This window comes from Ambystoma mexicanum, chromosome 2p (genome assembly GCF_040938575.1).
Source record: "Ambystoma mexicanum isolate Mex_15411 chromosome 2p, UKY_AmexF1_1, whole genome shotgun sequence".
Lineage (NCBI taxonomy): Eukaryota > Metazoa > Chordata > Amphibia > Caudata > Ambystomatidae > Ambystoma > Ambystoma mexicanum.
The window spans coordinates 1,384,705,176-1,384,728,789 of record NC_090923.1 but is presented as its reverse complement, the minus strand read 5'-3'; the positions used below and the strand labels follow the sequence as shown (position 1 = coordinate 1,384,728,789).

At 45.4% G+C, this 23,614-nt stretch overlaps 1 protein-coding gene across 3 annotated transcripts in view; it reads right to left on the bottom strand.

Moving 5' to 3' along the window:
- SETD2 (SET domain containing 2, histone lysine methyltransferase) overlaps positions 1-23,614 on the bottom strand; it is a 1,465,157-nt gene that overhangs the window by 86,122 nt on the left and 1,355,421 nt on the right. For all 3 annotated transcript variants that reach the window (XM_069645793.1, XM_069645791.1, XM_069645792.1), the window contains one exon: positions 3,437-3,517. In XM_069645793.1, the coding sequence (XP_069501894.1) occupies positions 3,437-3,517 (81 nt within the window). The remainder of the gene's footprint in view (positions 1-3,436; positions 3,518-23,614) is intronic.

Genomic DNA, 23,614 nt, shown 5'->3' with positions numbered 1-23,614 from the left:
TACAATACAGCTTAAGATAGCCACTGTAAATGTAACCTTAAGCAACATCTGTAACCCTGTTGCATGACAAATGTAAGAATGTACCTTATGTTAGCAATCTTAAACTCTGTATGCAACCGCAAGTAACTAAAGAAATGATCTGCAACCACTACGCTTGTAACCAGCACCTAGATGCCCCTGGGATAAGTGCACTTAACAAGTGCCAAAATAAATAGTGCGATTTTCTACTGCAGGCTATATTGCATTTGGCTGCCAATTTGCATTCATAGCCTTAGTTAGGCACAATAGGGTCACCCAAGCACTAACTTGGTGGCTCTGTTCTTTTTTCGCCATTACTAGCGTGGTTGTTCTTTGTCAGCCCTTTTACCGTCTTGGGAAGGGGAGGCTTGTGTGAGTGTTTTGCCTTCGGTGGGAACCCTTGGGTGTCCACGCCTCGGCACCAGTGTATCTGGGCAGGAAGGAAGTGGGGGAGGAGTTTTTCACTCCCCTGCTCTTTGTCTGCCAGAGTGCCCGAATGGAACCAGCTTGCAGTGGGAGTCTGCCTGTCCCGATGGGACAGCCACACGCCCCTTTCTGTAAATTGGTGAGAGAGACTGCAGAGGAGTGTGTGCTGAAACCGTATAAAAGGTGAGGTTCCTGAGGTGAAAGGCAAATCGACCACTGAAGTTACTGAAGAAGAAGAGCAGAGACGCCTGCAGACCCTTTCCAACACTGATGCAACCACTGCTGTCCCGACCCTGTTTTCTGTGCGGCAGAGAAACTCCAAAGAGGTCAACTCCTTCTCTTTTACTGGTGGCAACAACCAGTCCCAAGACACACTTTAATCAGAGCCATTTCCCGAGGTGCTGTGACTCTACAGAGCTGCAGAACCTCAATACCAGGAGACTTCTGACCCAATTGAAGTGCATCGTTGGGGAAAGGCTGAATCCATCCAATTTTTTGCTGAGTTCCAGGTGAATCACCAGAGACGCAATCCAACCCGTCCAAGTCCCCTCAACAGAGTGCAGCACTTCAGGAACCGAAGACTGGCCGGGCGAACCGCGTCCTTTGTTGGTGCTGCAGAAAAGGCGCCAAAGCTGCATAGTGACCAGAGAAGTTGCTGAAATCCGTGCCAGAGGTCCTCCCTCAAGACTGCGGCCGAGAGACACTGTCCATTGTCCTGCCTTTCATCATGAGAACAAGGAATCCAGAGATCGGGTACTGTGCTGCCATACCGAGGAGAAGCCAGCCACAAAGATTTCTTCAAACAAAAAGGTACTGTGAGAAACAAATTATTGCTTACCTTAAAATGAAGTCGCTCCAGAGCGTTGGAGTGCACATAGAGGTATCCAGGGCAACCCCCTCTTACCTCTAACCCAAGCTACTGCTTGTGTGCCTTAAACGAGTCCTTTAGCAGGGTCTCCAATGTTGGTTGTATCCTCTTGCATCTTAGAGACTGGAAAATATCCACAGGAGTTTTCGTTGTTCTGCTGCTTGTCAAGACTTTGAGCCCTCTCTGAACTGCCTCTAGCTAGGGTTGAGTTTTGGGCTTAGAAAGACTTGCTGTGGGAAGAAACCGCCTCTAGAACCTAAAGCCTTACGAGTATTACCCTAACCAACTATTTTCCTTCCTAAATGCCATTTTCTTATGTGGTTTTGCAGCGCAAATCTACTTGACGTATTGCTTCTAAGTTTTGCAAGTGCACGTTATTCCCGATAATAGGATAGAACTGTCATTACTATCAAAAGCTGTAACAACTGTACCCGCGAGAAACTACAAAATAAGCAGTGGGCTTTGTTAAGTATTCTAAAGTATTTCTAAGTGTTTTGGTTTAAAGTATTATTTAAAAGTGATTCTTATGTAAATATAATAAATATATATTTTATATACATTTGAGTACGTGTTTCTTTGATGTACATTACTAACTGGGTTCAGTGTACTCACCTACAGCTCACATCTTCCTCTTATAAGCGTGACTGCTCTGCCACTCTGCCAAGTTTCCACGAGTAGTACCGACTGATACTAAGGGTTGGGGGGGGGGGGGGGGGGGGGGATCTACAAACCACGGATAGTTTTTGTCAAGTCCTACTTTCCAGAGAACTTTGGGGAAACGCCCCTAATAATCCTAGACATAACTTGAGGACTGAAGCTATAGTTTACTCAAATAAAAAAAACTTCTTACTTCAATTCCCGATCAAATTCGATAGTAGTTCAGTACTGAAATTAGCACCACTCCTAGGTCTTGTGATCACTTGCTTGGACTTCTAAGATAGATATTCTCCATTAAGTACTGCACCTGAATCGCGGCAGCCATTTGAAAATGTTTGTCGGTGGGACAAGTTTCAGGTGAGCCTGTAGCTGGCAGGATCATCTGGGGCCAGAGTAAAATCATGCTAAGTAATGGTATTAAAAGTATTTTCTTGAGGTTTAAGAAGGAGCTTGCCAAAAGAAAGGAAGTGTTCAGGATGGCACAGGGAGTGTTGGTCACTGTGGGTCCCCTACTTTGAAGCTGGTGAATTCTTACATGTTCTTTAGGCTACAGAGACAGTTATACTGTTTGTACTAGGGGGACCAGGAATTAATGTTGAGCGATAATCACTGAAAACATTTAGTTACTGACAAATTGAGATTGTAGTGGGGTTTCTGGCAATCTCCCCATGAACAGTTGACATTTTAAAATAGGATCCATTCTAGAGTACGCTCTTTGCAGCAGAATCATGTGTGCTGGCCTCTGCAGCTCATGTGTGGCTTAAAATGATTAATATTCTCCCGGATGCCAAATATACTTGACTTAAAATGACAATTGGCTGTGGATTATTAATGACATTTTTGACGGTGGAATCCCTATGAACTTTGTGATGGTTTTGTGACTGCAGTTGGGATATTTCTCTTCCCAGAGTTTTAATGTTCAGTTATGAATTGTAATTATCACCTCTTTGAGTAACAATAGTATGAATTTACTAATGAAAACTAGTACAAAAGTTGTTTATTCAACGGCATGCACTTAAATAAAGCAAAAAAAAAAAGGAATATAGGAAGACGTTAATTGGAGAGACTATGCAACAGGCCGCTTTAGACATCCTTAAAGTGTAAGGTTCATTAAGATTTCTTTTTAATTGTTCTTTCAACAGAACTGCTGTCTCAATAATATATCTAGAGCAATATTCCTTAAGATGCAGTCTTACTTCAAAAACCTTATTATGCACCTCTTGCTGAACCAAAACATTGGCCCAGCAAACAATCCTAAATAACCATAATGCACATATGCATGCTTTGAACTGGGTTTGGAGGATTTCCCCATATCGTGGTTGTATGGTCACAAATCCGGTCTTCTTTAGGCAATTCACTTGCATCTGCCCCTCCACCTCCCACACCCCCTGTACTCATTAGCAAGCCAAAGAACATTGCAAACACCAGCAGGCCAGTAAGAATAGTGCCATGCTCACATTTCCTTACCTCTTTCCTGAACACTTCTTTACTTTTCTTGGCCAACTCACTCGAGGTGTCGGCTTCTGCAGTGTTAGGCTTCTGAGAAGACTATGGATAAAAGGTGAGAGGGAAAACCAGTATTAGGTCCCATGTCTTTAAACAACGAGATGTTTTCAGTGGTGGTGCTTCTAATACCCTTGCTTTGAAGCACTAACAATGATAAATGGCCATAGGTAAAAGTTGCTAAACATCCACCATTCAGCACACAACAATAAGCTAAAAACATATGTGAATATCTTATGTATGGGCCAACGGGGACTAAAGGAAAAGCACAGTCTATCAAAAGAAATGTTTAAGACCACGGTGTTAGGCAAGATTGGATGCAGTAACCCTGTGTGAGACAACACCAGCCTTGTCCTCTTGGTAATAGGTAACCCACCTATTGGTATAGGTCTGTACTACACAAGTTGGTAGAGTGACAGACTTCTCTCAAGAGGGGTAAATGTGAGCTGTAGAGATGTAACACTTAGATTCACAATTACAAGTATCCAAATAACACCTAAACTCAAGGTTTTCTAGTAAAATAATTATTTATTTAACTGTCAGTTTTAAATGAGCCTTCTTTAAAAAAGGGCATTATGCAACAATAAAAATGTACTTCAAAAAAAATTCCTCAGATTTAAGATAAGCAAGTAGATACCCTTTTGGGATGCCTCACACAAGCTTCCTATATCCTGAGGTGACTTCAATTACTTGGGCAATGTTGGCATTGATGTATCACTTTTTGTACTTAATGCAATTCTGAGGTTGTCGAAAAAGAAACGGTTACGGAAGGAAAAAGGTTAAAAGGTTCTCAGAGCATGTGAACACTTTTCAATCTCCCAATGAAGTCTAGATAAGATCTTTCCCAGCAATACAAGTTAAAGCTATGGACCACCTATGAGGGACAGTTGGAATCAAAGTCAATGGGTCAGAAGAGTCTGCAGGGAGCCACACAAAAGCCAAAGTTAATTTGAACAATGTCTATGGAGCTGAGACACTTCTTAGATAGCACAAAAGCCTTGCACAAAGTTTAGAGTCTGTAAAAAAAAAAAAATCACTGTTGGGTCACAAGCGGTTAGGCTTGTGAAGGACAGAGCTGGAATCATCTCTGCAAAATGCAGCAAGTCTCAATTGAGATGATGCAAGCTACTGACAAAAGAGGCAAGTACCCCTTTAGTCAAGGCAGTACCTTAGGTTTGAAGAAGAGCATCCAGCTGGCTGCTGTTCTGGTTGCAGTCTTGCAGATCCTGGGTCTCAGTTGTGGGTGTTGGGGAGAATTCTCATAAATGTGCCAATTCCCTTCACCCTAGAGACCCCCAGCAACTTTGCTGGATTTTGAGGAGATTTTTTTTACCTGGAGTGTGTGAGCCTTTTTCCCACCCTCTCGTGTATTTTGAATGCATTTTACTCTTGTGTTCTTTGATTAGGGAGTTTTAGACAACTCCATAGGCGGCATCTTTTCATTTGTATAACACAGCACCCTCAGTGCAGTGACACAGGGGAAGCCTTTTAGGCTGTCCCAAGGTTTAAATACCTTCTCTGGGATAAACTACTGTTTCCCAGAGAAAGTTAAGTGAAACTGACTTTACTAGTCTTTTCAAATTCCTAGACCCAGAACACCCTATATTACAATAGAGTGCTGGAGGGGTTACTTATCATCCCCCTATGTCTAGAAACTCATGTAGCAGTCAAATGCTACCCTTTCCTATCGAAATGGCTGGTGGCAGTGGTTTTACAACAAACTACCATGATTTATCCCGACCGCTAACACCGATAGCGTTAAATCGCGGGAGCCATGTTTTTCAAGATGGCATCTGAGCCCCCTTTGTTTAAACAGGTCCCGGTCTTCTTTTGTCGGCAATTCTTTTTTGAAAGGTCCTTCTAGAGTTTGTCTCTGCGCGCCAAACCAGGTTTGGTCCCTTTGTTCCTACGCCTTTGGCGGGCTTCAGGACTGAAGACCGCCTCTGGCGCCCGAGTGTCTGGGGTGGGCAGGAAGTGAGGGAAGTGCCCGAAACTCCCTGCGCTTAGTCTACAAGGAGACGCAAATGCACTCTGGCACGATTGGCTGGCTGACTGTCCGGCAAGGACAGCCTCCGTGCTGGGTGAGTGGCAGCTAGGCTGGAATGAACGGGAGGAAACTGGATAAAAGGCAACTCTCTTGGCTTGGAAGGCAGAGTCGACCACTGGAACGAAAGAACCGAAGACGAGCGGGAAGAGGACGGCTGCTGCAACTCCTGGACCATTGGTTTGCCCGGTGAAGCCCTGCTGCTAGTCCGAATCGCCAAGTTCATCTCGACAGAGAAGCCCTTCAAGGATGACTTCTCCCTTTGAGTTGGTGGGACCAATCAACTCGAACCTTAAGCCACCTGGATACCATTCTCGGAGCTGGTTGTATTTTCCTCAGAGTGCTGCAGGAAACCGAATAACCAGGGAGAGGGACACCAGTTTGTGTACTTGTCTACAGCTACCGGAATTGAAGATTTGCCTTTGCCAGGTCACCAGTCCCAGTGCAGGAGTCCCCCGACGTATTCCCTCTTGTCCCCACGACTGAGGCTCAGGAACAGCGAGATCTGCAGGAACTGCCAGGAACAGACGTCTTCAGCTGCATCTTTTTCTTCATTGTAAGGTACTGTGAAAACTCCACGAGAGAACTTACCTCTCACTGCGAAAATGCTTGAAACTTTGGCAACTTGCAGGCCTTGTCAGCTTGTGACCCAACATATGAATCTTTCTTTTACAAACCACTTCTGAGAACTTTGGCAAAGACTTTTCTGTTTAACTACCACAACTGCCTATGCTATACAAGACATTAGCCCATTGACTTTGGCCCTAACCTATTGCATTGAATAGACTCCTCGGGCGAACGCAAACTATCTGCAATCTCGAAAAGTAACTAACATTCTTTTTTATTAACCTATGCTTTTTTGCTCCTAGTTCAAACGCTCTGAATGCCATTTTGCTCCTCCTTCAACGTAGTTTAAATGCCTCAGAACCGGACACTGAAGTATTGAAGTATATTTTTGTGTGATATAGATTGCCTCCTTCTAGTGAATGTTTTATAACCGATTGTGAAATAAATTAATAAGTGTTTACCAACAAACCTTGAGTGTAAGAGTTTGTTTGAATACTTTTAATTATAGACCTCTGTGTAACATCCTTACAGCTCACATTCCCCTCTTGAGATGAGCCTGCCTTCTCAGCAACGCTACCACAAAACTGTAGTACAGAATTATACCAAAGGTTGGTTTTGCTTAGAACTGTAGTCCTAGTTGTGTGTAGTGGTTTCAAAGGGCACTGCATACCAACTTTGCCTAACAGTGGGGACAAGAGGGAGGACGTCTGAAGGACTCCAGCACTGCAGTTGAAGGTGGGCGGCAGCTACCGGCTCTTTTTAATTCAGCAGCCCGTCGCGATTTCAGCTTCAGCTACACTTGATGGGCTTCCCTTGCTTCAGGAGTGTGCTCAGGATCTTCCTGAAGCTCTGATCCAGCTTAAAGACGATGGACTCCACTATGGATTTCTCGACCCCTGGCACTCGGTTCCAGCAGCAGCAAAGTAGTACAGCCAGTTGGGGGAAGGACCTCCCGCAAAGTTCGTCTTGGGGTTAGTTGATCCCAACAACCCAAGGGAAGAAGTCATCCGTTCCGGGGCTTCTTAGTAGTCGATTCGGAATTGGAACTTTGGCACTGCAGCAGGGCTTCACCAGGCAGTTGAACGGTCCAGGAGGGTGCAGCAAGCTTCTCTTCCAGTTTACTTCGTCTGATGTTTCGTCCAGTGGTCGACTGTCTTCAGTTCAAGAAGCCTCGCCTTTTATGCAGGTTTCTCCCATTCATGCACAGACTAGCTGTCACTCACAAAGCAGGGTGTCTGTCCTGCAAGGCCAGCCAGCCAATCAGCACTGGGTGCATTCAGGTAACCAAGGAGACCAAAGACAGCGAGTTTCAGGCACCCCCCTCGCTTTCTGCCCTGTCAGATACACTGGAGCCAGAAGCGGTTTCAGCATTGAAGCCTGCCAAAGGCAAAACAAACAAAAGGGTTAAACCTGGTTTGACACGCAAAAAAAACCCTAGAAAGAACTCACAAGCAAGAAATGGCGAAAAAAGAAGACCGAGCCATTTTGACGAAATGGGCACCCTTGGGTGCACTACTGCAGCTGAGGATTCAGCCCGTGGTAGAAACGCACAATGGTACGAAAATTAAACCACTGCCACTAGCCATAAAAAGTAGTGAGGGTAACAAAAAATGTTACATGCACGTAGGAAAAGGGGCTACTAAGTAACCCCCCAGCACTTCCACATAAGATGGAGTGGGTTTGAGGCTCTAGGATTTGAACCTGCCTGTGCTGAGCTCCATTTATATTGCGATGATGAGTTCTAGCGAGATCACAGGAGTGGTTTTGGGGTTTAGCCTAAGCCCCAGTTTGGTAGTTTAGAAGAAAAGTCTTTTTACTCCCGGGTATCTCGGTTGGTTTATCAAAATAATTGTTTCTAACACTGCGGTTAGTATGAAAAAGATTTGTTTATTTGTTGTTTCCTTGTGTGGTTTATTCATAAGAAAAGTTTGTGTTTTGTATAACACTTGTTACAGACTTGTTATGCAAGTTTGGTCAGCCGACACGTGTTTCGACCCATAGGGTCTTTCTCAAGGCATGTACCGAATGCTGTGTGCCCTCAGTGGGGTTCTGTAGCAGAATACCACCAAGGACGTCGGACAAAACACACAGAGCCCAACAGGAGCCAGGACTGCCATAAGGACAGTCCGCATATACAGAACCCCACTGAGGGCACACAGCATTCGGTACATGCCTTGAGAAAGACCCTATGGGTCGAAACACGTGTCGGCTGACCAAACTTGCATAACAAGTCTGTAACAAGTGTTATACAAAACACAAACTTTTCTTATGAATAAACCACACAAGGAAACAACAAATAAACAAATCTTTTTCATACTAACCGCAGTGTTAGAAACAATTATTTTGATAAACCAACCGAGATACCCGGGAGTAAAAAGACTTTTTTTCTAAACTTCCACATAAGATGTTGTGTGCTGGACCTACATCAAAAAAACAGGTAAGTATAGTCAATTTCACGGTAGTTAAACCTTATGAGAAATCCAAAGGACTTCTCTGTGACACTGCACTGAAAATGCCGTGTGTGACAATACAAAAGGAGTTTGTCAAGACTGCAAAAACGAAGAAACAGTCCAAAGTAGATCAAAAATACATGAGTGAGAAAAAGGTCTCACTCACTCCAGGATAAAAATTTAAAGTACTAAAGTCCAGCAAAAGAGGGGGTCACGAAGGTTGAAGGGTATTGGAACAGACATGAGAATTCTCCCTAACACACGGTCAGGCGTATCTTAAGGCCTATGAATAAGAGTTAGTGATGTCTTTTGTACTGTGCTCAATGTTGTAGTAACATTTCTAAAAACATCATAAAGATTACAACAGTCTAAAATGATGGGGGCTAAGGTAAGGGCCTGCCAGGTTTGTCGCAGTGTTAGTGTGTGTTCCAACTAAAGGGGGTGTGTGCCTGTATGCAATGGATTAGGTAAACCCTAGTTTAGCACAAGTCCCATCAGTCAACTTTAATCTGTATATAGCTGGATTATGGTTATGCCGCATAGGGACCCTTTGGGCGCAGTCAAGATACGGAAAGCATTGATCTGGTTTGTGGGGCACCCATATCCTTAAATGTTGATACCTTTGTCAAATGCCCTGTATTTTGATAGCAACCCTGTGCCACCCACAAGGAGACAAATATTGGGAAAACGCCAACAAAATTGTATTGACTTATAGGCAGGTGACAGCAACAGGGATGAAGCCCTTTTCTCTAATTGGGCTTTTTGTATGACATCGCCCGGAAGACTTTGGATAACTAATGCATTCAGGGTCAAACCTACAGTACTAGGGCATTGGTAACAACATGAGATATTTGGAATCTAGGTAGAGCTGGATTCATTGTCATTTTAACTGGAGGAATCCAGGTTTTATAGCTGCTATGTGTGTGTAGTTATTTCTCCCCCCCCCCCCCCCCCCCCAAGTGTCATTGATTTTTAACGCCTGGAAGTAAAATCTCAGACAATAGAGTAACACTGGACAGCCAATACATTTAGTTTTAACTGTATGTCCAATTCTCTTCTAAAGACTGGTCTTTGATGTTTTCCTTCACAATCTCAAGATACTACCTTATTTAGTGTGTTTAATTAGCATTTGTACAGTGGTATTGCTTGTCCCGGAGGGCCAGGATTATTCACCAACAAAACACAAAGGCAACAGACCCGTCAGGAACTAAAGCATTGCTTTTCAGCAAAAACAGGTTTTAGTTACATTCATAAAAGCCAAAATGTGAAGAAATTATCACATTGTCTGCAGTATGTAGAACAAAACATCTTGAACAGTGAAAAAAATATCTTTCATGTACTACCCAGTCAACGTTGAAACACTGTTGTGCCTTCTCTTGAGACTCCAGCTGTCTTTCTGGGCAATACTGCATCAATTCAAGTATCATGGCCTTTGTAATCCAATTAAACAAACATCGGGGTAGGTACCTTAAATCGAGGTCTTGATCAAAAATGAAGTAAACAAAATTATTGTAGAACTCGTTTCAAATCGAACAATCAGTAACTCAACCATCACCCTCATTTCTGCATTTTGAGCAACCACAAATAAGCAATGAGAGCACTATTAGGGCTCTCGTACAGCACAGTTGTCCAATTTGGCTGACAGAAAAGTACTCACTGCTGATTGAAAAGCATTTGTAAGAAAGGCATGGTATCAAAGGAAGACAGACAAGTGACCACAGTTCAAGGGTGCTTTTTGAACTCTTAAAGAGGGGTGATAAACGCCCATCCATCTAAACCTAAATCTAATATGGGAGCACGCTATGACCATCAAAAAATAAAGAATGCAGTCCCAGTTGAGTCTTGTCAAATAAAAGGGTGTATACTAAGAAAAACCTATTGTCAATTGTTACTACTAGTTACAAATAGTGTGGGGTGTAATTCACGAAAACAAAGAAGTGTTAAAAAATGATAATCAGGATACTTCGGCTGTTGGCCTCCCTTCCCCCGTTTTCAGTACGGGGCAAGGCGGTTCACTCTGAGCAAAGTACACTCTCTGGCGTCTGCGGTACGAGGATATAATGGCAGTTCCAGAATCAGGGCCTTCCGTGCTGAAGTCACTTGTTTCGGAGGGTCTGATATACAAAACAAAAATGTAGAAAGTTCCTTTCTTCTTGTAACTAAGCAATCTTGGATGTTTCTCCCTGGATCCCCCTCAACTGGACTCGATCACTTTTCCTTGTATTATTTCCAAAACTGTTCCTTCTGGGGCAACTCACGGTTCACCCAGGATCACCCTCAGCTGGACACAGATCCCTCTTCACATTCAAGTAGTCTCCCTCAGTCGGATTCAGAGCAAATGGGTATTTTCAAAACTATTCCTTTTCGGGTGGCTCAGAGTTCACCCAAAATCGCCCTCAGCCGGGCTCAGATCCCTCTTCACATTCAACTAGTCTCCCTCAGTTGGATTTGGACCAATTGGGTATTTTCAAAACTATTCCTTTTTGGGGGGGGGGGGGGGGTTCACCCCAGATCCCCCTCAGCCGGGTTCAGATCCTTTTTCACATTCAACTAGTCTCCCTCAGCTGGGTTCGGAACAATTGTAATTCACTTTTATGCATATTGAAGACTTTCGATTGTGCAGAGGTTTTTGTTTGACCCGCTGCAGGACCACTTCGATTCAAAGTTATTTTCTGACAACGCAGTTTCCATTCAGTGAGATACTTAGATCTTTGAATGAGCACCCTCTTAGTGCCAGACCCCTTTGTATATGGTATCCATTTTTGCTTTCAACAGTTCATTCACTCCTTTAGTTCACCTGTTTGCGCACTTTAATACATGCGCTTCAAACTCAGTTCTTTGTGGAATTCTTCATACAATGTCATTGCTTGTAACTTTGCTCAAACATAAGGTGATTGTATCTGCCTCTCTGACTCACCAGCTGTGCGGCTTCCTGCAGGAGCCAAGGGCAGTAACACGGCAGCAATCGCTCATCCTGGCCTGGCTTATCGACACAGGAGCACCCCAGATACCTTTGATACACAGCGTAGGTCTGCTTAGTTTTCGTTTCTCGTCTTTCCAAGTCTCATGTAAATAGCAGTTTCTGGATGTCAAGGGGTCTTCCCTACCTGCAATCCTCTCCAGTCTCGCTGCCTCTCTCTTTGTGATAAATCGCCACCTTCAAACTGGTACTTCCTCAGGTGCTCGCCCTCGCTTTCGTGCTCTGCCTTTTATCCGTGTGGGGTAATGATTGGTAATTACCTCATCTTGCCGGACTAGGGTGTTGGGACATATAAGGTATATGGCTCTGGTGTTAGTCCTTTGTTGCTCACGATGAACTGAGAAAGTGTTTTGTGTCGGAAAAGGGGGTTGATTTTCCAAGTATCCTAACTGGTAAAATGGGGAAAAGGTGTTACAGTAAAGGGGATACCATTTCTCACCCTTCAGTGTCCCACTTCCACTCCCCGAAGACCCCCCCCCACCCCCCATCCAGGTCATCCTCCTGCACTGGTCCACCCCCAGGAACAGGATCCAATAGCAATGGTCATGTCCTGGCCACCTGGATGACAGATCCCCCTGGACTTGCGTGTGAGACACCTTCGGGTTTCGTACACATTAAAAAGGCCAAAACCCTTGTGTACAAATAAAGTTGTATCCAGAATTTCTATTAAGGTTTTTCACCTCGGTTAGGGAGAAATCTCAGAAATGTGCTAATTCCATTCTACCTTATAGACCCCCAGCTCTTTTGCTGGACTCTGGGCCTTTTCATTTCGATCCTGCAGAGTGAGACCTTTATTCCCACTCTCCCATGCATTTTTGTCTAATTTGACCTCAGTTTCTTTTGGTTTTGGAGTCTGACAAAATCCATAGGCAGCATCTTTTTACATTGTGACAAACACCACCTTCTGTGCAGTGGCACAGGGACGTCTTTCAGATTTCCCAAAGGTTTAAATACCTTCTCTTGGTTAAACTACTGTTTCCAAGAGCAGTGAAGTGAAATTGACTTTACTTACATTTTGTAACTTCCTAGACGCAGCACACACTATCTTACCATAGGATGCTGGAGGGGTTACTTAGTATCCCCTCCACTTAGTTTCACACTCTGAAACACTTGTGTATGAGCGCGATATAAATAAAATATCATTTCATTCCATCCCCTGTGTCTAGTTTCTAATGCAACATTTTGATGTCACCCTTTCTACAATTAACGGCTGGTGGCAGTGGTTTACTTTTTACTACCATTGAGTGTTTCTACCGCGGCCTGCAATTGCAACTGCAGTAAATCACCCATGGGTGCCCATTTTGTCAAAATGGCCCTGGTCGTCTTTGTTTGCCATTTCTTGTTGGAAAGGTCCTTCTTGAGATTTACTCTGCCCGCCAAACCAAGTTTGGTCCCTTTGTTAGTTTTGTCTTTGGCAGGATTCACTGGTGAAGCCCGCTTCTGGCTCCAGCGTGTCTGGCAGGGGCAGGAAGTGATGGAGGTATCCAAAACTCCCTGTGCTCAATCCCCTTGGTTACAGGAATGCACCCAAAAGGTGATTGACTGGCCAGAATGTCCTTGGAGGACAGCCACCCTGCTGTGTGAGTGTCAGCTAGGCTGCGTATGAATGGGAGAAACCTGCATAAAAGGTGCAGTCTTTTGCTTGGAAGGCAGAGTCAACCACTGGACGAAGGAATCTGAAGAAAACTTGGAAGAGATGCCGGCTGCAACTCCGGGACCGTTGGTTTGCCCGGTGAAGACCTGCTGCAGTGCTGACGCTCCGAATTTGCCTCGACTAGAGGAGCCCTCCAAAGGACGACTTCTCCTCTTGGGTTGGTGGGACCAATCGGCCTCAAGACAAACTCATCTTGAGATCCTCTCAGAGCTGGCTGTACTTCCATTGCAACTGCAGGAACCAATTGCCAGGGAGGGGAACACTAGAATCGAGTGTCTCATTTTTAAGTCAGACCCGAGCTCCAGGAAGATCCTCCGGACTCCCATGAAGCAGGACTGACCAAGCTACCTCAACAGAGTGCTGGACCCCAGAAGCGAGGAAAGTCCATAAGTTACGAGAACTGCAGTAGTGCTATTTGCGAGAAGCTGAAACTGCGAAGTGCGGCTGATCTGAAGTTTGCCCATTGCTGCCGCCAACCTTCAGTTCATTGTGCAGGAGTCCCCAGACATCCTCCCTCATGTCCCCACAACTGAGGCCCAGGAACAACTGGATCTGCAGAACTGGAACAGAAGCCTGCTGGAACCAAGTTCTTCAGACCTAAGGTACTGTAAAACTAAGTGGTACTTACCTCTTGTTGTGTAGCCTTGCTAGCTCTCAGTTGAGACTTGTCTTGGTAGCTTATGCAGAGTTGCTTGCAGCTTTGCCCCTCACAAGCCTCCCAGAGTGTGGCCCCACAGTGATTTCATTTTCTACAAAGATTTCTAAAACCTAGTGCAAGGCTTTTTACTTACCTTGACAAATTGCTTCAGCTCCCCTAGACTTTGCTCAATTGACATTAGCTGGCCTGCCTCCCTGAAAGACTATCCTCTAAATGTGTGCTTTAACCATCCTGGCGCTTAAGCTTAATCAATAGGTAGTGGTTACAGAAGCAAAGCATAAAGCGGTTGACTTGTGTTACATATCAAGTCAACAGCTAGCTAGACAGGTACAGCATATACAATGTAGGTAAAGATATAGTTAATATGATACAAATAGTAGTAATGATACAGTTAATATGCAACATGTAGTTGATGTGTTCCAAAAAAAACAACCAGTAATGGTACAGTTAATATGATACATATAGCAGTAGTGGAGTGTTACAAGTCAAGGCATTTTATCACAGGGCCTGAGCGAAGAGCCAAGCTTTTACTTCTTTTCTGAAGGTCCAAAAGGAAGGTTCAGCTATAAGTGCTGTGGGCATGGAGTTCCAGAGCTTAGCTGCTAGAACCGGGAAGATAGATCCGCCGACTTATTGTAGTTTGTATTTAGGAATATTGACACAGTGTAGGTAGTTTGACCTAGTGGGTCTGGTAGATTGGTTCCTGGTGAATTTGTCAACAAGGTATTTTGGCGTGGTGTTAGAAAAGCCTTTGCGAGTGATTACTAGCGTTTGAAGTGAAATTCTGTCACGCACTGGGAGCCACTGTATATCACGTCTAATTGCTGGGACGTGGTTGGTGCGAGGGATATGAAGGGCAGATCTAAGTGCATTGTTTTGGAGCACTTGTAGTTTGTTCAAGTTCTGTTTATTGGAGTCTAGGTATAAAGTGTTACAATAGTCTAACTTGGAGAGAATCAGGGCTCTGACCAGGATAATGCAACTGTTGGAAGAGAGAAATGGTTTGCAGCCCTTAATCAGTTGAAAGGTGTATGCAGTGGCTGAAGCAGTTGCGTTGACTTGCTTAGTGAGGGAGAGGGTGGAATCCAGGCAGATGTCTAGAGTTTTAACCTCACTAGAGTCTTTAATGAGGTTCTCATCAATGTTGAAGGATTTGTAGAGGGGGTCAAGCTTGTTTAGATGTGGCTGTGAGCCTATGAGAAGAAGCTCAGTCTCATCATTCAGGCATAGGGCATGGGTGGCCATCCATGCCTGGATGTGAAGATCGATTTTGGTGATCATTTTGGAATCTTTATCGTAGCAGCCCGTAAAAGTGATGAATAATTGGGTGTCATCTGCATAATTAGTGTAGGTGACACCCAAGTCGTCTAGGTGGTCGAACAGGATCTTTGTAAAGATGTTGTATAAGGTGGAGGAGACTTCCGCGACTCTGCAGGAGATGAACAAGTTACTTGCCGACTAACATTCTTTCGACTAGATGTTCCTCCCACATATTCCTGATCTTTGATAAATCCACTTCCAGCTTGCTGGCCTCGCAAAATATTTTCACAGTAGAGGGTCCCTCGAGTCAGTCCTTCGAAGGCCTCCGTATCGGCACGGACGTCACAATAGGTATAAATAGTCTTGTGCAGCGTCCGTTGCTCAGTTCCGTTTTGAGGTGCTGTTTTGCTTTGCATGAAATGGTTAATAACCTTGAAGGAGCGTAGGCTGCAACTACAAGGGATGTTTTACTGCGGGGAAGGATGGGAGGGGCGATAAGGAATACGTGGGAGGAGCATCCAGTCTAAACAACGTTACAGTTGGTAAGTAACTTGTTCTTCGAATGGATGGTGTCCTCCCATGTATTCCTTATCTTTGATATACTCCCATAGCAGTAGTATATAGAGGAGGCGGGAGTAAAGTGAAATGTTTCCCTTTAAAGATGCAGAGTCCAACACAGCTTTTCCAAATTTCGTCTCCTGGCTAGAGGAGGAATCAAGACTGTAGAATTTAGTGAAAGTGTGAACCGACGACCATGTGGCAGCCGCAGATGTCCTTAATTGGAACTCCTCTTTGGAGAGCTGAAGAGGCTGCGATACCCCTGGTTGAATGAGCCCTGAGATGTTGAGGGGCTCATTTTCTGCCAATTTATAGCACTCTATAATGGTTAATATAATCCATCTTGAGATGGTTCGTTTTGTAATAGGTAAACCTAATTTGTGCCCTGCATACCCCACAAACAATTGGTCTGCTTGCCTAATCCTCGCAAGTCTGCTAATGTAAAAACTCAAGGCACGCCTTGGATCCAGCCTGTGCAAGCTCTCCTCCTTCCCTGGATGGGAGAAAATTCGGCTTCACTTGGAGCACCACCTTATCTTTATGAAAGATTGTATGTGGAGGTTTGCAAGATAAAGCTTGTAATTCGCTCAATCTTCTGGCCGAAGTTAAAGCCACTAGAAAGACTGTCAAGAGTGAGAAACTGTAAGGAACAGGAATGAAGGGGTTAGAATGGAGTACCCATTAGAAATTTCAAGACTAGGTTTAGGTCACACATTGGAACTTGAAAAGGAGTTTGGGGAAAAACATTAGTTAACCCTTTCAGAAATTGAATCACTATGAGCAATTTGAAGTATGAAGGCTCCTCCTCAGTGCGCTTGAAGATTGACAGCGCTGCGAGGTAGCCCTTGATCATGCCAACTTGAAGACCTGAATTTGCCAAATATAGCAGAAAAGATATCATCATCAGTGTACTACATGAAAAGGGTTCAATATTCTTTTCTCTACACCAGCTGCAAAATTTGTTCCAACGGCTGCAGTATAAAGATTTTGTTGCTGTCCTTCTGGCTGAAAGCAACACCTCCATTATGTCATCCGGGAGATCCCAATCCTTGTAGCTCAGCTTTTCAGAAACCAGGCGTGAAGGTTGAGGAACCTGATATCCGGATGGAGAACCCGACCTCTCTTTTGCGAGAGAAGATCCTCTCTTTGCGGAAGACGAATCGGAGGACAGATGGACATGTCTAGAAGATCCAGGTACCAGGTTCTCCTGGCCCAATCCGGGGGAATTAGGATCATGTGTTTCGGGAATCTTCTCAAACTCCTGATCATTTGAGGAATGACAGTGACTGGAGGAAACACGTACAGAAGTGGAAACTCCCAAACCACTAAGAACGTGTCCCCTAGAGCAGCTCTCGGGGGAAATTCCCTTGAGCAATACTGATTGCACTTCCGGTTGACAGATCCACTTGAGGGGTTCCCCAAAGGGCGAAGATCTGTTGAAGGACTTCCTGAGCTAGTTCCCACTCGTGGGAGACTGTTCTGCCTGCTCAGAGCGCCCGCCGTCAAGTCCTTCTCTCCGGCTAGGTGAACTGCTGATAGCGATTCCTCCTTAAATAGCCCAAAACCAGAGCCGCATTGCCTCTCTGCACAGCAGCAGTGACCCTATGCCCCCTCTTTTGTTGAGGAAGTGCATGGCCACTGTGTGGTCTGTCATTACCAGGACATTCTTTCCCTGTACTGATGGCAGAAAAGCCTTCCGCACTAATCTGATCGCTCCAAGTTCTAATAGGTTCATGTGTAATCTGGACTCCGACCGCTTATGGTCAAGTCGTTGGCATGGGCTCCCCACCCCATGAGTGAGGCATCCGTGACTACTGTTATCTACGGCCATGGTTGCCAAAACTGTTCTTTCAAGATGTTCTCCCGACAGGCCCACCACTGAAGGTCTCTAACTACTCTGTCTGGGATTAGTAGGAGATCTGACATATTTCCTGAGAATTGTGACCACTGGGTCCTTAACGCCCACTGGAGAGATCTCATTCTCAGGCGGGCCTCTGGCACTAGGAAAAGGCAGGATGCCATGAGACCGAGCAACCTCAAAAAGTCTAAGGCTGGTAGACGTTGGGCATTTTGAAACCTAGTGACCATCTGTAGAATATCTTGCTCACCTCTGGTGGCGAGGCTTTTCCCAGGGATGTGTCCAGGACTGCTCCAATGAACTTGAGTCTCTGTGATGGTATCATCTGAGACTTCTTTAAGTTGAGGGAGAAGCCCAGCGTGTGGAGGAAATGGCAAACAATCTAGATGACTCTGAGCTTGTTCTGGGGACAATGCTCTGATCAAGTAGTCGTCTAGGTAGGGGTAGACGTGAATCCCTTCCCGCCACAAGCCACAACCGCAATTAGCTTGGTAAAGACCCTTGGGGCGGATGTCAGCCCAAATGGCAGAACTCGAAATTGATAATTAGAGTTGCCAATTGCGAACCTCAGGTACTTCCTGTGCTTTAGATGGGTTGGCACATAGAAGTAAGCATCCTGAAGGTCTAGAGATACCAACCAGTTCTGAAGCTGGAGGGCCTGAAGGATCTGAGAAAGGGTTACCATCTTGAACTTGTCTTTCCTGAGGAATTTGTTCAATTCTCGCAAGTCCAAGATGGGTCTCAATCCTCCGTCCTCCTTCGGTATTAGAAAATAGGGGGACTACCAACCCTTTTTCCTCTCAGCTACAGGTACCGGTTCTAGGGCACCTTTCTCTAGCAGGTCTGAAATCTCCAGCATAAGGAGCGACTCTGGAAACTTCAAAGAGTTGTTCCCTGGTGGATGACTGAGGAGTTTGTAGGAAAGGCAGGCAGTAACCTTGGCCAACTGTCTCCAATGCCCAAGCATCTGACCTAATAGCCTGCCATTCTGTCAGATGTTGAGATAACCTGCCTCCTACTGGTGTCTTGTGAGGGTAGACCTCAGAGGGGTTTAGAAGCGGCTGAAACGGATGCTGAGGGTAAAGTACCACGTGCTGATGCAGGTTTGGTACCTTTGGCCCGTCCACCACGGGTGAATCGCCTCTGGCCCCTTTGAGCTGGCTGTCCTCTGCCTTTTCCGAATGCGGAGTAAAAACGAAAGGACTTCCCCCTCAAAGATGTACCTGTGGTGGGATTTGGAGTTTGCCGGATCGCAGCCCCAAGTGATTTCGCTGCTGCTTTAGATGTCTGCAATTTCTCCAGGTTGTCATCTGCCTTTTTGCCAAATAGAGAAGTGCCGTCAAAGGGTATATTCAGAAGTCTGGCTTGCACATCAGGAGCAAAACCAGACTTCCACAACCACGCAAATCTGAGGATTGTGGTACTCGCCGCCATGGATCTGCTGATGCTGTCAGCAGAGTCGAGGCCTGTTTGGAGGGACCGACACATCGCATCCTTCCCATCCTTGATGATGTTCAAGAATGCTTCTCGTTCCTCCCCTCCCGGGAGACAGTCAGCCACTGATGAAGCACACTCCCAAAGGGTGTGGCTGAATCTCGCTAGCGTGCAAGTGGTGTTGATGGACTTAAGCGCCATAGTGCATGCTGAAAATGGCATCAAATCTTGTCATCTCTGTCTTCTGGTATAGTGGGGTATGCCGTCTTACTACTTGATGACGTTGCTGCCTGCACTACTAAATTCTCTGGAGTTGGGTGCTTTCTTAGATATTCAGGGTCTGAAGCGGACACACTATTTAGCAGAGAGTTTTTTTATTTACTGCAGGGATAACTTCAGGTGCTCCCAATTTGCGGATATTTCTCTCTCCAATTTAGCATGAAAAGGGACGATAGGGTCCTCTTGGGGCCCTTTATCCAAGATATCAGTAAGATCATCTTGCTGGAAAGAGGGTGCAGGTGTAGTCCACACCATAAATTGCATAATTCTAGCCATAAGGGCTCTGGAAGGTATTTCTGCAGGTTCTCCAGGTTCTGGCCTAGCAAATTCTGCCTCTGGAGAGGTATCTTTGCCACTGGCATCTTATAAAGTCTCTTGTAGATCTTTCAATCCATTTTCTTCTGAAATTAGTTCCTCTGGAATGGGTACTGTTGTTCTTTGTAACCCAAAAGGTCTATCATTGTCAGAGACTTCCCTTCCTCATACATAGAGGATAAAGCTCTGAAATAATCAGATCTTGGATAAGGGGTAAAACCCATTTCCAGAGAAGGAGCCAAATTGGTGGTTACTGCTTGTGAAAACGTTGTGGTCGTCGATGTAGACGCTGTAGGTCTCAACAAAACCATAAAAGGCATCGAAATGGGCCTGATGTACTCTAGAGGACTGGAATCCTACTCTGTCTAAGTTGTCAACGCCACTCTCGACGCCTTGGTCGGAACCTTCAACACCTCTGGTGCCCGTGGCGTAGTTGAGGTTTGAGGCCTCGAGGACGTATACTTCATTGGGTTCGAAGACGGCGTCGATGACACAGATTTGTGCATCGAAGGTACCTTTGGTGATGACATTGATGACGCAGCCTTATCCGATGAGGTTTTACCTTTACTCGAGGCTTCATGATGCTCTCGAGGATCTTTGGTCACCGGGTTCACAACTCACAGCGTTTTTGTTTTTCGGGTCTTTCACCCAGGGTATCACCTCTAGGCATCGCAGGAGGGGGTAAAGGTGGCCTTTCTTGAAGACCCTAAGCATCTTTTTACAAAATTCTTCGCACTTAGTTGGAGAGCTGTGTTTAGCGGGGCAGGTGGTCCTTTCCGGGGAATTTGAGGAAGAGGGAGATTTTTGACGCCTCTTAGAATGTCTCGATCTCGAAGAGTGATGGGAACCGCTTCGAGATCTCGATCGGGACTGTTTCTTTTGACGGTCAGGAGACAAATGTCTCGACTCAGCCGAGGACAATTTTGAAGAGTTAGAAGATTTAACAGCCTTACCTCTTTCTAACTTCCCCTTACGCTCCTTCAAGGCTTTCTCCGTCATAGACATACATTCCGAACACTAGTGCTCTGATACCAGGCACCACAAACAGATCCTGTGAGGATCCGTTAGTGACAAATTCTTTCCACAATCTTGAAATTTTTTCAAGCCGGATCGTGGTGACGATGGTTCGGATGAAGATGCCATTGTAGATATTTTAGATTTGAGTAATTTTGAAGATGTTTCGAAGAATAGTGTAGAACCGAGCATTGCATCTCCGAGGCTCACAAAGCGCAGAAAATTGGAACTGAGCAACGGACGCTGCGCCAGACTATACCTATGGTGACATCGGCGCCGATACGGAAGCCTTCGAGGGACGTCGACGGGCAGCGCCCTCTACTGGGAATTTTTTTTCCGAGGCCAGCAAGCTGGAAGTGGATTTATCAAACATAAGGAATACGTGGGAGGACACAATCCATTCAAATGGTACTGATTTGGCTGAGGCAGAGGGTGCCAAGACTCTCAGCCCTGTTTGCTAAAAATGATCGGATCCATGCAGCGGTGTTCGGGGAGACGGAAGCTGTTGAGGTCAGGTGTTTGTTGAGTATTTCATGGTCGACTAAATCGGAAGTGGCTGAAGGGTCCAGCTGCAGAAGGAGGATGGCCAGTTTGCCTTCATATTTTGATTCGTCCATTTAGATGTTCAGATCAAAGAGGGCCATTTCAGTGCCATGCCTCGGTCTGAATCCCGATTGGTCGGAGGCCAAGTAGATTGTTGTCCTCGAGGTGCTTATGGATTTGGAGGCATGTTGCTCTGTCAAGAATTTTCAGGACACAAGCATGACGCATTCCTCCTTGAGATTGTTTGGGACTGTGCAGGATTCAAAGGATGCATTGATCAGTGTAGTGATGAAGTGAGTGAGATCCTTTGCTCCTTCTATGATTGTGGCTAGGCAGATGTCCCCCTGACATTTGGAGGGTTTTAGGCTGGCTATGATATCTTCTACCTCCTTGGTGGATACCGGGGAGAATTGGAATGAGGGGCCAGAAATAGGCAGTAAATTGTGTGGCTCGCTGAGATTGTTGCTCATAGTCAGATTTAGCTTTTTGGCTTCTATTTTGGATTGCAACCAAGCTATTTTGACAAGTAAGGCTTTTTGGATATTGGCACAGCATGTGGCATTTTTGGTGCAGGATTCAGGAGGTGCAACAGGGGTCTCCAACTCCATGAGGGTGGAAAATAGTTCTTTTGAATCCGATTCAGCTTGTTGGATTATAACGTTATAGGTCCCCCTTTTGGCATTTAAGATGGCGGTTTTATGCAAGGAAGCCGCAGTTGTGAACTTTTCTTTGTTTAAGTGAGAGGGTGTTTTTTTCCCAAAAGGGCTTTGGAGGATCTTTTGGCACTGCGTAAGGTTTTTAAAATCAGTGGAAAACCACTTGTTAAAGTGGGCTATAGGTTTGGCTTTTGTTATTTTTTAATGGAGCAATTTTGTTTAATGCCTGTAGTAAGGTATGATTGTACAAGTCCATAAGCAAAGATGGGTCCTTGTCTGGGCCATTAGCCGGGTTAGTAATGGTTTGTAGCAAGGGTATAAGGCTATCTGCGGTGATGTTCCGAATATTTCTAGACCGGACCTGCAGGGCTATGATGACATTGGATTTTGCAGGCAAGCGGTCCTGAATGGTAAAGGAGATGCAGTGGGGTGTGACCAAGTGCAGGGCGTGTTGGCAGTGATCTTGGTAGTGCAGTTAATGTCTGCCAGCCAATCCATGGTTCTTTCATTGTTGTGAGTGGGGACGCTGAAGCGATGATCAAGGCCAAGCTGAGAAAGGGTGTTCTCTACGGCTATTGCATTGATATTGTTTGCATCATGGAGGCCTAGATTGTAGTCCCCTAATATCAAAATTTGGGAGCAAGGTTTGGCGTTATGTGAGAGGAGTAGACGGATGTCTTCCTCAAAGGAGGCAATTTGGCCAGGAGGTCGATATAGAAGATGTAGCGAGGGAGAACGTGAGGTTGACAATGGGAGTTTGACTGAAAGACCTTCTCCTGAGGGGGAAGGGTTCTTTAGTAATCTCTGAGGACCAGTTGGTGTTTTGCAATAAAGGAAACACCACCACCTCTGCTTGTATCTCTTTCAGCTCTGATGATGGTATAGATCTCTGGGAGGGCTAGAGACAGATGGTCCTGCGGCTGAATGTAGCCAGGTTTCAGAGATTACCAGAAAGTCAAGATGTTTGGAAGTTATGAGGTCTGCTATGTTTAAGGTGTGGGCAGTTAGTGATATCGCATTGATGAGTGCTCCTTTGATGCAAGGCTCCTCAAGGGTGGGGTGAATAGTGGCTGCGGATGTGGTTTCTTGTGGTATAGGGGTATGTAACGCTCACCTGATTCCCGTAGAGGCGCCGGTCTTGACTGGGCGTATACCGTATCTTCAAAGGTGATGTGTAACACACGGCTGGCTCTTTGGGCTGGACCTCTGTGCACTGTATGTCTGACTCGAAGGGTAAGATGTCTGCAGATAGAAAATATGGGATTAATGAACTGGGTTATTGAATGTCTCTCTCTTCTTCCTTTTCTCTTCTCCTGTAGAACCACAAAGGTTAACGCTCTCACCTTAGATAAGTGAACGCCGTGCTCTCCATCTGCCTCGGGGCAGTGTGCTGTAACCAGTTTCTTCACTGGATAAGGGGAGCAGGCCTCTTGACTTCAGAGGACTGCTGTCCGTCGTTTACTGCACGAACGGTAAGTTTCGAGTAATTCTAATGTCTTTAAAAGTCTTTAGTAATGATGTCTCTTGTTTTGCAGGGTTCCGGCGATGGCGGATGACGGGCTGAAGTGAGTTGAAGATGGAGCCCGTGTGATGAATAGAAGCGCCTGGAAGCACGTAAGTAAGCGCTTGTTGCCTGCTTCACGATGCGCTCTAACTGTCTTTTTATTTTGGCAGGTACAAGTTCGGAGCGGCTGCAGGGTGCCGGAATACCCACTGGGTTAGATGTGGAAAGGAGTAATGGCACGTGAGTATTAAAGTTCCCCAATGTCTTTAAACGCACCTTGTTTGGTCTTTCAGATGCGGGATGCAGCGCCGAAGGCCTCCGGAGCGTGCGAAGAGTTGGTAAGCTTTTGTCTTTCAGATGCCGGAATG